This window comes from Chiloscyllium plagiosum, unplaced genomic scaffold (assembly GCF_037043375.1).
Source record: "Chiloscyllium plagiosum isolate Xiang-an unplaced genomic scaffold, Cpla_swu_hap1 HiC_scaffold_26, whole genome shotgun sequence".
Lineage (NCBI taxonomy): Eukaryota > Metazoa > Chordata > Chondrichthyes > Orectolobiformes > Hemiscylliidae > Chiloscyllium > Chiloscyllium plagiosum.
Window position 1 is genome coordinate 48375929 of NW_028270164.1, and position 14021 is coordinate 48389949.

Sequence of the window (14021 nt, forward strand, 5' to 3'; positions counted from 1 at the left end):
TAGGCTGTGATTAATGGCATGTCAAAAGGATCAGTACTTGTCCCAGAGTTCAGAAGTATATCAATGATTTGGAGGCAAGGATAAAATGTAATATTTCCACATTTATGGATGATACAATGCTAGGTGAGAATGTGCAATGTTAGGGAGAAGTTGGACAGCTCCAGGAGAACTTGGTCAGGTTAAGCGAATGGACAAGAACATGGAAGATAGTTGTGGATAAATATAAAGTTACCTTTATTTGGAGACACAGACATGCAGAGTATTTCTTAAATAGCATAACATTCGGAAGTGTAGATGTACAAAGGGAACCAGGTGTTCCTGTTGATAATTTAGTGCAGAATAATATGCAGATGCAGCAAGTTGTTAGGAAGGCTAATGGAATGTTAGGCTATATCACAAGAAGATTTGAGTAGAGGAATAGTGAAGGCTTATGTTAATTATACAGAGCTTATATGGACAGCACTTGGAGCAGTGTGTGTAGTTAGGAATCATAGGACAAGTGATCTACAGCACAGAAATGCCTGTTTGGTCAACTGAGTCTATGCTGCTCATGTCTTTGGCTGGTATTGTACATCCAAACACTTCAATGTGATGAGGGTTTCTGCCCTTACCCTTATAGGCAGATTAAATTCCAGATGTCTGGGTGAGAAAAAAAAAAATCCTCACATCCCCTCTAAACCTTCTGCCCCTTACCTTAAATCTATGCCCTCCCTGGTCACTGAGCCCTCCATCAAGGGCAAAGTTTCTTTCCATCTAAGCATCTCAAATTTCTACACCTCAATCTGGTCACCTCTTAGTCCACTCTGCTTGAGTCTTTGAAATTCTTTTCTACGGCAAGCAGTTAAAACTGAAAAAATTGAGTATATTTAAAGGCAGCATTAGACTGATGATTGATCTCCAAAAGAATCAAAGATTATATGGTACCAACAGGAAAGTAAAATTCAGGCAATAATCAGATTGGCCATGTTCATATTGAATGGCAGAGCAACTCAATATTTTTATTTCTGACAATCTGAAGAAATGTAAACACTTTTGGTTCAAGGGACAAGCATTTAATCATGACACATTGATGAATTACAGCATACTTGGAATATGTGCACTTTTAAAAGTACAGAGTTTTCTCACAGGATGATAGTCACTATCACATCGTAAAATTTTTGATGTTGACATGGAATCATACATGAGAGAACACAAAAGGAGACCATTTTGCCCATTGTGCCAATGCTCACTCTATCATTGAATTAACCAATGAATTCCTCTGCTCTTTCAGTATAGACCTGTCAATGTGTTTCCCTTCAAGTGTTTATCTCGTTCTCTTTAGAATGTTAATTCCAAATATGCTTCCACCACTCTTTCAGGAACTAGAATCTAAAAACATTCCCCCACAAGTACAGCAAATCTTATAGAAACTTAGGTGCCATTGCTGATAAGAGAACCATTCAGGCCTCTTTCAAGGAGATATACTCTGGAGCATTAGAAAGAAGCAGGAAACCTATTCTTTGGCAGCTAAGTGCAAGAAATATTCAATGATTTTACTAGAATGCTTATCACATTGGCTACTTTACTCTGTTAAAGTCTTTAAACAATAAAAGGCAGAAAAGAAAGGTATCATAGATTATAATTCTTCACCAAAGAAGATGAGATACTCCCCCCCCCCCCCACCCAGTGCTCAATAATCGCCATCTTACCCATGAATCATGCTGTCCGCGGATTCAATCTCACAGCGTTGATCAGGCAGTATACTTGGAGCTGACTCAGAGGCTAGGCGCTGTCCATGGTTCCCAAATGAGTTCTCATGAGGCAGTTGTCGCCTGCTGCAAGATAGGCATCATAGGCTATTAGCAATGCAAAACCAAATCTTTCCTCAACTTGCTCCATTCCAAATGTATCTAGTCCTCCTCTCTATTCCCTCTTTCCTTTCACTCTCAGGACTTTAAGAAAACTCAGCCCATAGATTCCACATTAGTTGGAGAGTTGAAAAATCAAGACAGATGTGTCTTTTACTTTGCTCAGAAGGTTTATTGACTTCCTCAGTCTTCATCCTCTCATTCCACACTATTACAGGTGCTCCATAAATACATGAACTCAGACAATTCCTAGTTACCAGCTGTTTCTTCTTAAACTTAAATATGGACATTCCTAATAAATCTTATTATGTGATTAACTAGACATTAACAAACTATGCCTAGCTCGGCCTCTTGATAGTCCTTAACTCAATAGTGATTATGTTTGGTGCAATCTGAGCTATGTATACTTATACAAGGTAATGGCTTGGTGGTGTTATCACTGGTTGATTAGTGCACTGGTTTCAGGGTTCATATGGCAGATAGAATTTGCAATCAATAAAAAATCTGGAATTAATAGTCTAATAGTGACCATGATGCCATTGGTGATTGTTGGGAAAACCCAATCAAACTCACTAATGTTTTTGAGGAAATGAAACTGCTGTCCTTACCTGTGACAATGTAGTTGATTCTCAACTGCCCTATGGGCAATAAATGCTGGCCTAGCCAATGGTACCCCAATCCTCTGAATCATAGAATCCCCACCGTGTGGAAACTGGCCTTTTGACCTATCAAGTCCACACCGATTCTCTGAAGAGCATACCACCCAGACCTAACATATCCCCGTAACCCTACATTTCCTATGACTAATCCACCTAGTCTGCACATCCCTGGACAATTTAGCGTGGCCAAACCACCTAACCTGCACATCTTTGTATTGTGGGAGGAAATTGGAACACCCAAAGGAAACCCATGGGGAGAATGTACAAACCCCATACAGAGGATCAGCCAAGGCTGGAATCGAATCAGGTTCCCTGGTTCTATGAGGCAGCAGAACTGACCACTGAGTCACTGTGCCACCCTTATGGATGGATAATAAAAAATGTCACTTGCCTGCATTTTCTTCATTTCTTTTTATGTCCTTACTATTGCGAAACCTATCAATTCCTCTCTTGAAAGTGCTCAGTGATTGAACTTGCACAGGCCTCTGGGTTAAAGAATTCCAAAGGTTTACCACTGAAACACCCATTACATGGGCGTACGCATCCCAAAATTGCTCCAGCCTGACTTTGTGACACCGTTAGAACAAAATCAGTCCACCAAGGACTTAATCATCCATACCATTACTCAACCTTCCTCCTCACCTCCACTGTAGTCTTAGTTTTACCATCCAGTCAGCAAATTATCTTCAACAGACCCTGAAACACAACACTTCCAACACCTAGGAGGGTATTAAAGACCATAACTTTTTAAAATTTATTTTTCTGTACTTTCAATTATGGACTGAAATGGGAAAAAGGTTTTATTAAGAAAAAGATTGCTGCAGTTTTTAAAATTCACCCAAAACTCAATACAAGCACTGTTTACACAACTGCTAGATCAAGGAGTAGTAGGAGAAGGTATAGGTAAGCTACAGCCAAGGGCTGTGAAAAATGAAGATTCAGCCAGCAACAAGTAGCTGATTGATCAGCGGACTAGTGACCTGTTATAGATGACAAAGCTTTTCTGCCTGTCAACAGCTATGTGATTGGTTGCCACGTAGCTGAACACAGCTTATGGCTCTGAACAAGAAGCTATCAGATATCTGCAAGGCAAGGAGCTGTCTCTTTTCTTCTCTGTACGAACCATCTTAAACTGAAAAAAAATTTCCCCCAGCGGTTGCTAGAAGCTGTGGCTCTTAACCATTAAGCCAGAGACTTCAAAAATGTGAACCAGCCGCCTCTTGCAAACAAATAGATGTATCCAGGGAAGGATGTAGACAGCATACCCTGACAAGCCAATTGGGTCATCTCAGCAAACCCTGTGGACAAGGACCATTGAAATGCCTTTCCTTCCAACCATGACACCAATGTCTTTCTGGCCTGTCTGGATGTATATATAGAGGGGCAGTTTATAAGGGTGCTGGAATTCTAACTGTCAGAGTCATATGTCAAAGTTTCATAATTAAAAGTTTTAGAGTCACAGAGATCTACAGCACAGAGAAAGGTTCGTCAACCGATCAAAACCGACCATCTAACTATCCCAAAACCATTTTCCAGTGCTTGGTTTTGCATGCCTTGGCATTGCAAGTGCACATCTAAATATTTCCTAAATATTTCAAAGGCTTTTGCCACTATCATACAAGAGGTAGGTTCTACATTCCCACAACAAAGCTTCTCCTCATGTTTCTACCCCTTACCTTACATCTATGCCCCCAGCAATTCATCCCTCCACCAAGGGAAAATGTTTCTTCTTTTCTACCCCATCTATGACCCTCATCATTTTATACATCTCGGTCATGTCTCCACTCAGTCTCCTCTGCTCTAAGGAAAACAACCTCCGTCTATCCAATCTCTCTTGAAAATTAAACCTCTCCAGCCGAGGCCTGGTAAATCTCTTTAAAATCCTCGCCAGTGCTATCATATCACTCCAGTAATGTGATTTCCAGAACTGTGCACAATACTCTGGCTGTGGCCTAATTAACATTTTATACCTTTCCAGTACAACTCCCTTGCTTTTAAACTCTGTGTCTCAGCTGAAAAAGACAAGTAGTCTATATTACCTTCTGAACTATTTTATCCAAACATCCTGATATCTTAAGGGACTGATATCATGCCCACCTGACCCTAACCCTGTCACAGGTCCCTCTGATTCTTGGTCTTTCCCAGGGCCCTACTGATCATCAGGTACTCTCTTGCTTTGTTTGTCCTGTCCAAGTACATCAAAATTGGACAGTGGACAGTGAAGAAGGTGATCTAAGAGTAGAACGGGATCTTGATCAACTGGGCCAATGTGCAAGGAATGGCAGATGGAGTTTAATTTAGATAAATGTGAAGTGTTGCATTTTGGTAAGACAACCCAGGATAAGGCTACACAGTTAATGGTACGGCCCTGGGGTGTGTCATTGAATAGACAGGGGTGCAGATATATAATTCCTTGAAAGTGGCATCACAGGTACACAGGGTGGTAAAAGTGGCAATGGCACACTTGCCTTTATTGATCAGAGCACTGAGTACAGGAGTTAGGACATTATGTTACCGCTGTACAAGACATTGGTGTACTGCATACAATTCAGGTTGATCTGGATTTATTAAACTAGCAAGGATGGAAAAAAAATGTATATGATGTTACCAAGACAGGAAGGTTTGAGTTATAAGAAGTTGCTGGGTAGGCTGGGAATGACCTTATAGAGGCTTATAAAATCATGAGGGGCATAGATAAGATGCATAGCCAAAATATTTTCCCCATGGGTAGGGTAGTCCATAATAGAGCATAGGTTTAAGGTGAGAAGGGAAAGATTTAAAAGCGACCTGAGGGGCAACAGTTTCACGCAGACACTGGCGTATATATGGAACAAATTGCCAGAGGAAGTGGTAGGGAATGATACAATTACAACATTTAAAAGTCATTTGGACAGGTACATGAATATGAAGGATTTGGAGGAATATGGACCAAACCCAGGCAAATGGGACTAAGTTAGGAAATCTGGTTGGCATGGACGAGTTGGACTAAAGGACCTGTTTCCATGCTATATGACTCTATGACTCTGTCACCTCACATTTAGAGTCATAGTCAGAGAGATATACAGCACAGAAACAGACCCTTCGGTCCAACTTGCCTGTGCCGACCAGATATCCCAACTCAATCTAGTCCCATTTGCCAGCACTTGGCCCATATCCTTCTAAACCCTTCCTATTCATATACCCATCCAGGTGCCTTTTAAATGTTGTAATTATACTAGCCTCCACCACTTCCTCTGGCAGCTAATTCCATACATGCACCATTTTCTGTGAAAAAGTTGCCCCTTAAATCCCTTTTAAAGCTCTCATCAGGAATGAGTAGGTGCCCCGAGGTGGCTGAGATAAATGGGAGGGTGTGGGGCTGGAGGAAGGTAGCTGGGAATGCAATGGGTAGATGCAGGTGGGAGGGGGTGATGGTGATAGGTCGGAGAGGAGGGTGGAGCAGATAGGTGGGAAGGAAGATAGACAGATTGGACAGTTCAAGAGAGCAGCGCCAAGTTGAAAAGTTGGAACTGGGATCAGGTGGGGGGATGGGAAATGAGGAAACTGGTGAAATCTGCATTGGTCTTGTGTGAAGGGTTGTAAGGCAGAAGATGAAGCATTCTTCCTCCAGGTGGCCATTGGTTAGGGTTTAGCAGTGGAGGAGGCCCAGGATTTGCCCTTGATGGACTGGGAGGAGGGGTTAAAGTGTTCAGCCACAGGGTGGTAGGGTTGTTTAGTGTGCGTATCCCAGAGATTTTCTATGAAACGTTCTGCAAGTTGGCAACCTTTCTCCCCAATGTAGAGGAGACCACACCAAGAGCAACAGACACAGTAGATGATGTATGTGGAAGTACAGGTAAATCTCTGCTGGATGTGGAAGGATCCATTGGGGCCTTGGATGAAGGTGAGGGGGAAGGTGTGGGTGCAGATTTTGCACTTCTTGCCGTGGCATGGGAAGGTGCCAGGAGTGAAGGGTGGGTTGGTGGGGTTGTAGACCTAACAAGGGAGTCGCGGAGGGAATGGTCTCTGCGGAATGTGGATAGGGGTGGAGAGGGAACTATATCCCTGGTGGTGGGGTCTGTTTGTAGATGGTGGAAATGGCGGAGGATGATGCAATGTATGCGGAGGTTGGTGGGGTGGCAGGGAGGTTCTGTCCTTGTTGCAATTGAAGGAATGGAGTTCAAGGGAGGAAATGCGGGAAGTGAAGGAGATGTGCTAGAGGGCATTGTCAACCACGTGGGAGGGGAATTTGCAGTCCTTGAAGTAGGAGGCCATCTGGGCTGTTGTATGGTGGAATTGGTCCTCCTGGGAGCAGATGTGGCAGAGGTAGAGAAATTGGGAGTAAGGGATAGCATTTTTACAGTAGGCAGGGTGGGAGGAGGTGTAGTCCTGGTAGTTGTGAGAGTCGGTGGGTTCAGAGTAGATGTCGGTGTTGAGTCGGTCACCAAAAATGAAAATGGAGAGGTCCAGGAAGGGGAGGGAGATGTCCAAAATAGTCCAGGTGAACTTGAGGTCGGGGTGGAAGGTGTTCGTGAAGTTGATGAACTGTTCAACCTCCTTGCAGGAGTATGAGGTGGCATCGATACAGTCATCGATGTAGCAGAGAAAAAAGTGGGGAATGGTGCTGGTGTAGCTTCGGAAGATGGACTGTTCCACATACCTGACAAAGAGGCAGGCGTAGCAGGGGCCCATGTGGATGCCCATGGCTACTTCTTTTATCTGGAGGATTGGAAGGAGAAATTGTTGAGGGTGAGGACCAGTTCAGCCAATCGGATGAATGTGCCACTGACACTTTTTGACTCTGATCTCCAGCATCTGCAGTCCTCGCTTTCTCCAAGGATATCAAGTGCATGGATGCACCAAAGTTTACTGCAAGGAATACATCATTCCAGCCTGACGATATCCCACTATTCCCTCAATATCAATGGTCAAAATCCTGAAACTGCCTAACCATCAACACCTTCACCCCACACACACACATACCACAATGCTTCAAAAAATTAGCTTCACCAACATCTTCTCAAGGGACAGTCATGTACGCATAATAACTGCCAGCCTTTTTTGACCAATGAGATAACAAAATATCGAGCGACCTGACAATCATCTACTTAGGTTCAAGTTGTGCTTTTACCTGTTTTGTGGTGGCACATTGTGCCTGGAGATCTTTGTAGAGCTATAATCCATCTTGCACTCTTCACTGTCAACTGCGTTGGAGTCTGTATTATGAAAAATCTATTGGAACAGAAAAAAGGAAGAAAAGTCAAAAGAAAAGCAATGTGGAAATTAAACTTAGTATTTATACAGTAACTCACGTGAATTAAGGATGCCCCAGTACACATGGCAGCCAATGAAATTAATCTTTGTGTGATATAGTCAGTGTTGTATTATGAATTGCTAATTTGTGCTCCCACTAGCAAATCATCAGACAATCTTGAGAAGATATTGTTTGAGAGAAAGATATTCAGGAGGACATTGGGAGGATCTCCCTTACTCTTCTGTAGAAGAGTATCTTGTTATCTTTTACGTTGACTGAGAGTGGACAAAGTTCATCCGAAAGGCAGCATTTCCAACAGTACAGCACCCCAACAGTACTCTGCTGATAGGTCACCTTAACTAATGTGCTCAGGTCTTGAAGATACAACCACTGACTCAGAATCATGGACACTACTGCTGAGCCACCAAAAACATCAAGTCTACCGTAAGGATTAACAACAAAAACTTAACAAGACAGTCCATTTTAATATGATTACACACTTTCATATTTTAGTTGGCAGAACTTGAATAAGTTGTAAACATATTTGTTCACCTGCTATGAGAATTAGGGAGACTATGTTGACTTGGGCTGGCATCTCCAAACCATGATGTTCAAACATTGCTTACCTGAGCCAAGTGATGTCACTCTAGTCCTAGCGAATCAAAGGGCTGCTCTTCTCATAAAGAGACACAGCTTGTGGTGAATTTAATCTGAAGGTCACCACACCTCAAATAATGGATAGAGTTGAGAAGCCCCAGCCATGTCTTGTTTGTGTCTTGTTAACTTTGCTCTCAGCAGAGTGGATGTATTTTCACAGGTAACATTTACATTTATTTATTTTGCTCCTTTACTACCATCAGCACAGCTTTGCCTTTTGCATTGGGCACTCTCACCATTTGCTCCACTTGCTCCTCCTCACCCTCTGACTTCAGCTTAAAACCACCATTTTCCAAATCCTTTCAGCTCTGTAGAACAGTCATATCAGAAACTTTGTTTCTCTCTCCACAGATGCTGCCAGACCTGCTAAGTTTCTCTAGCGTATTCCCTTTTAACGCTGGTCACTAAGTTTAGGTACTGTCCTCTGAGATATAATGCAACTCCCTCCCAAAACATGTACAGTTTTCATGGCAGTTGGGTGCTCTTTAAGAATTGTGGCTGTAGGGAATTATGCCTTCTGACTTCAGAGCTTTTGAAACACATGACATGCAGTGTTCTCAGAGCACCAGAAGTTGATATTAATAGTTCATCCTTGAACTACAGGCCAGTTAAGCCTTTTGAAGCAGAGAAATTGCAGACATCCAGTGCCATGGGTCCATATTCCAAGTCTTCTTGTCCTTGAATCTTGCAGAAAACATAGAGGATCCGAAGTAAAAGAGCTAGGTAAGGTAAGGCAATGACGTGGATAAATGAAGAAGGTGCCAAATTGAGAACAGCAGCCATAGGGAGATTTATCCATTCCTGATATCTCCATATCAACTGGTTCTCAGACAGATGCAGCCAACAGCAAAATACTCAGTTGCTGACTGACATTCAGACTATACAGCTGACATATGAGGTGCAATGTGCCAAACACCGTGAAATGGATATCCCTCTATGGAAAACTTTCTCCCTGTATAAACTGAAACTTGTACTCCAGCCAGGTGGCTCTCAGCACTCAGTGCTGAAAGGATTATGTAATGTTACAGGTTTTAGGAGATTCTAGTAAGACATGGAATAATCATGACAATCACTTCCATAATCAATTCCCAGCCCTAACAAGAACATATGTATAAACCGCTGCTTGAGAGATTATCTTATCTCATTATGAATATATGGAAGTAATTACACTCACCTAACCAAAATTTGTCTAATGGCAACTACGTAACCATTGCTGATTGTCATTAAAATTATTTCGAATTCACTAAGATCCATTAGTGAAGGAAGTCTGCCATTGTTACTTGGTCCAGCCTACATGTGACTTCAGAGCCAAAGCAATGTGGTTTACTCTTAAGTTAAGAGTTAGGTTAACTCATCACCTTAGTGACACCCACATAATTTAATAGAATAAAAATAATTCTATAACCTGTGAGAGACAGAGATGAGTCCAAGTCCCACATTAGTTGTGCCCACATGGAATTGAAAGAGATGTTGGCTATTAATTATAATCAATCATCAATAAGGGGGCATTTATAGATTGGATACAAATAGACACTGACTGAAACTGAGGTAGATGGTGTGTTCTCAAAACCTCGAAGTAAGTGTTAGACTGAGTGGCACCAGTACTTTCCTTTACTAGCTGGCTTACTGGACCAGAACATTGTGTCCCAGATGTAATGTCCAACAGATAAGGCAATCAGCATACATGAGATTCCTGATATACTAGCTGTCAATGCTATGGAGAGAGTTCAAAGGAGATTTAATTGAGTGCTGCAAGGGATCAGAGATAGTTATGTGCAGAATTTGAAACGCTGGATTATGAAAGAAGAGAAGGTTTGAGGGAGGGTGTTTAAAATTGTGATTTTGATGGATTAAATGAGGATAGAGTAAGTCCAGTGGCAGAGAGATCAGCAACCAGACGACACAGATATAAGGCGATTGATATAGAAGCTTGATTTGACTCAAGGAAATAAATTTATATAATGATTTGTGATATGAAAAGTGGCCATGACAGGGAGGCAAAAGCAGATTCAGTAATAATATCCTACAGAGGAATGGATAAATTCTTCAAGGAAAATAATTACAGAGCTACGGGGAAGAGCTGGTGAGTAAAATTAGATAGCTCTTTTTGAAACAGACACAAAGCGCCAAATGGTTTTATTCCTCGCTGCATTAGTTTATAATTCTATGAAATAGATGGATCCTTCAAAGTACTATTACCAGCCTCCTTCTGTGTTGTATGATGCTACCATTCCATACCAGGGTCAGGAACTTTACCACTTGATGGTGACCATGAGCAAGAGAAGGCTCCTCACTTTTTCAGGGTGCTTGCCATCCCAACTCTATAGCCATTAATTGACTAAGCCCATATGATCACTTTACACCAATAAGGTGACGCCTTCTTGCAACTACTGGCAACAATTGTGCTAGTCTGCTCATTGTAGCGGGGGTGGGGCAGAGGCGCTTGCAGTGTGTGTGACCCAACAAGTATTGAGCTAGATCCTCTGGAATCAAAATGTCAGTCATGATCTTTGTTATCTCCTGCACAGGCATTACAAGTGGCTATCTATAGGGCAAACCTGAATTCTTTGTCCTATTTTCCTATACAAGAGAATCTACAATTGGCCTGGAGCCTTAATTCCCTGGCACTTGGCCTGAGGAGTACAATTCTATTTGTGTTTTTTAAATTGTGGCTTTGATTTCTGATTCCTGATTGTGCTTTCTGAACCTGGATGGATTGTTGCTGATGCTAGTGATTGTAATGAAGAAGAGAACAACATGAGATCTAGTCACTTTCATTGGTTCATGGATTCCACTTCATATGAATCAAGATGGCGGCTGAGTAGGGTTCCTGAGCTGGGACTCATCCACTCCAACTGCTCGTTTTCCCTTTCATCTTTTCTCGCCTTTTTTTAGTTAGTTTTTTTTGTGTCACCTTACTTTCTGAGGGAGCTCGGTTATGGAGGTAATGGGGACAGTAGCGGCTGTGGGCCCTGGAGCAAGTCATTGGCGCCAGGTGGCTGGTGCGATGCTGCCATGGATTCTTTTAGGTCTGGAGTGTAGATGTGGCTTATGGGCTCAGTGATGAACCAGATTGGGATTCTGCCAATCTGTGGTGAGGTGGCTGGTGAGCTGGTGTGGACTTTTAATGGTCAGTGGCCAGACAGAGTTGTGCGTGCCCAGTGCAGGGGAGACTGCTTCACGTGAGGAAGAGATCAAGCCCTCGTGAGGAAGCCCAGTGTAGAGCATCTGCAGGCCCATGGCTAAAGCAGGACTGTAATTCTTTATTTTTTCTACTTTATTCTAAGAAGGACTGTGATATCTTACATATAACTTACAGTCGGTTCTGATATAATGTGATTCTCGGGTGATCTCACATTGTAAGAAAATTGCTCAATAGCTGCACCATTTAAACTAATGGGGCCGAAATCATGTTATAGCCAATACAGTTAAGGAAAGTTCACGTTCTACAATAATGGTCTAAATTCTTCAATCACGTTAATGTCAATTTGCATTGAAGAAACACATGTTATTAGCAGAACCCACTGTATTTCTTTATTTTTCTGCTCTGCCCTAAGATTTTGTATCTAAAATGGTGCCGGGTGTGGAGACTTTTCACTGGGCTCCTGTATCTCTGTACTTGAGTACATGTGACAATAAACGTATTTCTAATTCTAATGCGACTCACCATTCCCACATCTATCCACTCTACATGGAGCTTGGAAAACAATCTCCAAAATAACAAGCTGTTCACTGTTTTGCGTCTACATTAGAGTGGTGCTGGAAAAGCACAGCCGTAGACTGATTTCCAGCATCTGCAGTCATCACTTTTGCCTTGTTCACTGTTTTGAGTTATCTCAATCTTAAAATGCTGTTGTTTCCCAAGGTGCAATAACTACCCATCCTTCACATTGACCTTAGTCCCAATCTCCGGGGAGATGCTTGACTGCTTTCTGGTCAGTATGGCTTTTTCCATTTCTCTCATGAATCAGTCATGTGGAGTTAGGGATCGGGTTGAATCACTGCCAACCCATTTCACGGAAGAGCTGACTTCCTACTTCCTACTTCCTACATTGAGAGGAAACATTCATCTCAGCATTGTGGCCTGTCCGACAAGCCAAGACTCCAGAGATGAAAGACCCAATGTATCCACACACTGCCTCTAAAGGTAGGTAATTAAAATGATCTAAAGCAGATACAATGCAAAAAAGTGAGAAATTGGATTGTACACTTACCATGAGCTGTTTTGGAATGACAGCAATGCTTACCCTCCTGCGAGCTGTACTCTGGTAAATAAGAACAAATAAGGGTTTTGTTTAAGTGCCATTGCAGAATGGATCCATCTACCATAACACAGGGAACAATTCACTATTACCATTCTGCATAGGTCTAAGCAATGGAAGAGATAGCTTTTACCTGCCTTGCCTTAGTAATGCACCACCATATTGAAATTCCCACCCAGAGAATCATATCAAGATCCACATAGACTGCCTGAAATATATCGGAATGCCCCGTAGCTGGAATGCAAAGTTCAAGAATATAGACCTGAACCAACTTCAAGGTATCCTTACTGACTCACAGCTTGTCCCTGATAGTACACATAGACAATGGACTTCATTGCATTACAACAGAGGTTCCAGTGGCATGCATTGCTTCAAGTGATCTAAGGGAGGATAGATTGTGAGATCTGTACACCCTAATATTACATGCTATGACACAGTGATGTTCTCATGTGCTTGTTGAGTTGAATCACAGTTATTTACCTGGACTTTAAGAAGGCTTTCATAAGGTGCCACACAGTAGGCTACTGAGTAACATTAGGGCTTATGGTGTTAGAGGCAAGGTGATAGCATGGATAGAAGCTTGGCTGTCTGGCAGAAAGCAAAGAGTGGGGATAAAAGGGTCCTTCTCAGGATGGCAGCTGGTGACAAGTGGTGTTCCTCAACACTCAGTGTTGGGACTATCAGTCTAGATGAAGGAGCTGAGGGCATTCGAGCTAAGTTTGCAGATGATACAAAGATAGATAGAGGGACAGGTAGCATTGAGGAGGCAGGGAGGCTGCAGAAGGATTTGGACAGGTTAGGAGAGTGGGCAAAGAATTGGTAGATGGAGTTTAACATGGAAAAGTGTGAGGTCATGTACTGTGGTAGGAAGAATAGAGGCATGGATTATTTTCTAAATAGGGAGAAAATTCAGAAGCCTGCAGTGCAAAGAAACTTGAGCGTTCTAGTCCAGGATTCCTTCAAGATAAACTTGCAGGTTGAGTCAGGATTTAGGAAGGTATATAAAATTATGGCATTTAATTTGAGAGGACTTGAATATAAAAGCAGGGATGTATTTCTAAGGCTCTGTAAGCTTCTAGTCAGACCATATTTGGAGTATTGTGCACAGTTTTGGGCACCATATCTCAGAAAAGATATGCTAGTCCTGGAGCGGGTTCAGAGCAAGTTCATGCGAATGGCCCCAGGACTGAAAAGCTTAACATATAAAGAATGTTGAGGATTCTGGGTCTGTACTCGATGCAGTTTAAGAGGATAAGGAGGGATCCAATTGAAATTTACAGAATACTGAATGGTCTGGACAGTGGATGTTGGGAAGATATTTGCATTGGTAGGAGAGACTATGACCCGAGGATACAACCTTACA

General features: G+C 42.3%; 1 protein-coding gene across 1 annotated transcript in view; it reads right to left on the bottom strand.

The window, feature by feature from the left end:
* LOC122563300 (uncharacterized) overlaps positions 1-14021 on the bottom strand; it is a 95249-nt gene that overhangs the window by 27103 nt on the left and 54125 nt on the right. The window contains exons 12-14 of the mRNA XM_043717004.2: positions 12611-12661; positions 7617-7717; positions 1689-1814 (exon numbers count right to left, since the gene is read on the bottom strand). Coding sequence (XP_043572939.2) covers positions 1689-1814; positions 7617-7717; positions 12611-12661 — 278 coding nt within the window. The remainder of the gene's footprint in view (positions 1-1688; positions 1815-7616; positions 7718-12610; positions 12662-14021) is intronic.